The following is a 2,988-nucleotide window of genomic DNA, read 5'->3' as shown; positions in this document are numbered from 1 at the left end:
TATATATATATATATATATATATATATATATATATATATATATATATATATATATATATATATATATATATATATATATATACATATATGACATCTCTATTTTAAAAGAATGGTAGAAATTAGAAACAAAAAAAAATGAAAAGGCTTAAATTAGTGAGGGATAATTTGAAAAATATAAATTTAGGGTGATGATAATTTTGTCTTGAACAAATTAATTTTCTGCTTTTGCTTTTGCTTTTTAGAAGAAGCTAGAATTTTCTGCTTCTTCCCAAAGCAGAAAAACTGCTTCTGCTGCTGGCCAAAAGTACTTCTCCGTCTTGACCAAACAACTTAAATTTTTTGAAAAAAACTTTTTTGAGGACCTCTTAGAAGCTTGGCAAACAAGCTCTTAGTACCTCTTAAGATGCTAACCAAACTTTTCTACAAAACTCAACTTATTTCATTAGATAATGTTTGAATCACATGAAACAGTTATTTATTCATATATTTAACAATAACGAACTTTTGATCCTTCCGTTAAATTCTGATTTTGACCGGTGTAATAGTTGGGTAAGCACATTTAGCCTTCTATTTAAGTAAAATGTGTATATAAGATATATGATATTTAAACTATTTCTAGAAGAATACAAATTTAACAAACATAACACATAAGTAACTAGATAGTACAACACTTAATAATTTATTAAATTTGTGAAGATTCATAAGTAAAGGGATCAAAAGTGCACATATCTTAGCTGCTTGGAGAAGCAAACTCTAGGAGCTCTTCATCCTTCTCAAGTGCGGACATGTCCTGTTCCTTCATGTAGCTTAATACTTCCACTCCATCCCTACTTTTATTATCCATCACCACAATCATGTTTTTAACTGGACAATTACTTGACATACTTACTTTTTCAGGCTTTCCCCATCCAAAGTCTACATTGTAAAAAGAGAACTTATTGATGCTACTAAACCTATAGATATCATAACAGGAATTATTGAAAAAATTATCATATGCTTCTTCATATAATTCAATCGTTATAGGTAAAACTTCATCTGCTTTAGCATTTTTATATTTTTGTCGAAGTTCTTCTTTCGCTGCCCGTAGTTTACCAACCACTTTTGGTAGATCCATCTCTTTCTCTTCGGTTGTTAACATAGAAAAGAAAGAAAAAATATTTCCCATTAAATTTTTTGGCAATGGAGGTCGTAAGTTCATAGCCTGGACAAGTACGGATGGACAAATCGAACCTGAAGTCTTCTTTTTTGTAGCCATTGCACGTTGGTAAATGAATGCTGACACAATCTCACTGGTTGTTGGATTTTGTATGTTTGAATTGTTTATAACCCTAGCTTTCAGTGCAGCTAATTTAGATGATGAGAAAGCAAAACTTTTGAAGCAACATTCTTCTCCTTTTGGCACAACTTCAGGTAGATTTATCATGTCTTTTGTAGGTGGAAAAATAGTCGCAGCATTAAACTGAGGACTTTGTATTTTGGAACTTGGATTACGTGCTATAGTAGCCCAATCGTGAATAAAGTTTGCCATTGTATATCCGTCTCCAACTTTGTGTGTCAAACATGCACTGATAGCTATTCCTCCACAATTGAAATGACTAAGTTGAATCATTGCAAGACTACCTTCGTATGAATACGCATAGGGAATTCCTTTCGGATAGACTAAATCTTCTTTATCAACAAAAGGATCATTGAGAATTTTAGCCATTGGACAATTGATTTTGGTAGTGAAAAACTCAACTCCGCCATCATTACAATCAACAGACACATTTTCATTCAACTTTTCTGCAAATGAATAATAATGGGATAAAACTTTTGAAAGGGAATTTTCAAGATGTTCAGATATAATGTTACTTGGTTTATCTGACCATGTATTGCTCAGTTTAGGGTAGAAAAAGGCGAAAGGCACGTAAATGCCACCGAGCATTTGATCAAGGTAAGAGAGCTTGTGACAACGAAGTGAAGTTGGAGTAGGAAAATATGGTTTGATTATCTTTTTGCAAACTGATGATACAAGATTTGATGCACTCATCTTAAGATAGAAGTGATTGCAATATTGTGTTTCAAGACAAAAAAAAAAATTGCAGTGTGCTTTCTAAATGAGGAAATGAAATTTATATATAGTTAGTTGATGTTAATATATGAGCTACAGGGTCGATTTCAATAATTAAATGGATAGTGAGCCGATTTCCATAAATGAGATAGTGAGTCGATATCCATAAATGGATATAGACATCTTTTAGGGTAGTCGTAATTTGGACTAACCTATTAAATCTAGATATCTGCTAATTAGAACTTTAGATTTTAAGTTATGAACTCTAAAAAAGTTGAAGCTCCATGCATACAAAAAGGGGGTAACAGACAGTAACTGGGGTAAATTTCAAAAAAGATTTATATAATTATGACTTTTTTCATCCAACTCGTATAACGATTTTTTTGCATATGGGTTTTCGGTCGGGTCGATCGGTTGGGGCCGTTCCTCTTTAATTGTGTCAATATATATTAGACTGAAAATAAAAAATAGAAAATATGGAGTAAAAAAATATTGTACTGGAAAAGTCGAGTTTTTCGGTAATTATGACTTTTGTATGAGTGATTGGTAGTAGCAAAATGGTTAAAAGAAAATAGTTATATCCACTCATATTACCCATTAAAAAATGGGTTGGATAATAATTTTTTTTTAAAACGGGTCAAATATGGATTAGAACCATATTATCCACTTAGAAAATACATAATCAATGGATAACTAATGGGTTTAACTTTTATATGTGTAGAGCCTCAAAGTGGGGGTTACTTAAGTTTAGGAGACTAAGAATTCTCCCAAAAGTGATCAGGGGCGGCTCAATGGATCTCGTGGCCTAAGGCGAAACCATATTGAAAGGCCCTTAAATTTATTTTATAAAATATTTACACTAACAATAAGATTTACTTTCTAAACAATAAATTAAGCATTTAAGATAAAAATAAGCGAATTTCAAAAAAAAAACAACA

The 2,988-nt window shown here is 31.4% G+C and overlaps 1 protein-coding gene across 1 annotated transcript; it reads right to left on the bottom strand.

The window, feature by feature from the left end:
* Positions 1-698: 698 nt before the first annotated feature.
* On the bottom strand, positions 699-2,052 carry LOC109237587 (acylsugar acyltransferase 3-like). Its single transcript, XM_019403904.1, has one exon. The coding sequence runs from the start codon at positions 2,027-2,029 to the stop codon at positions 731-733; it is 1,299 nt and encodes a 432-aa protein (XP_019259449.1). The 5' UTR covers positions 2,030-2,052; the 3' UTR covers positions 699-730.
* Positions 2,053-2,988: the final 936 nt, after the last annotated feature.

Source organism: Nicotiana attenuata, unplaced genomic scaffold, assembly GCF_001879085.1.
Source record: "Nicotiana attenuata strain UT unplaced genomic scaffold, NIATTr2, whole genome shotgun sequence".
NCBI classification, from domain to species: Eukaryota; Viridiplantae; Streptophyta; class Magnoliopsida; order Solanales; family Solanaceae; genus Nicotiana; species Nicotiana attenuata.
This window is presented reverse-complemented; position numbering and strand designations above follow the sequence as displayed.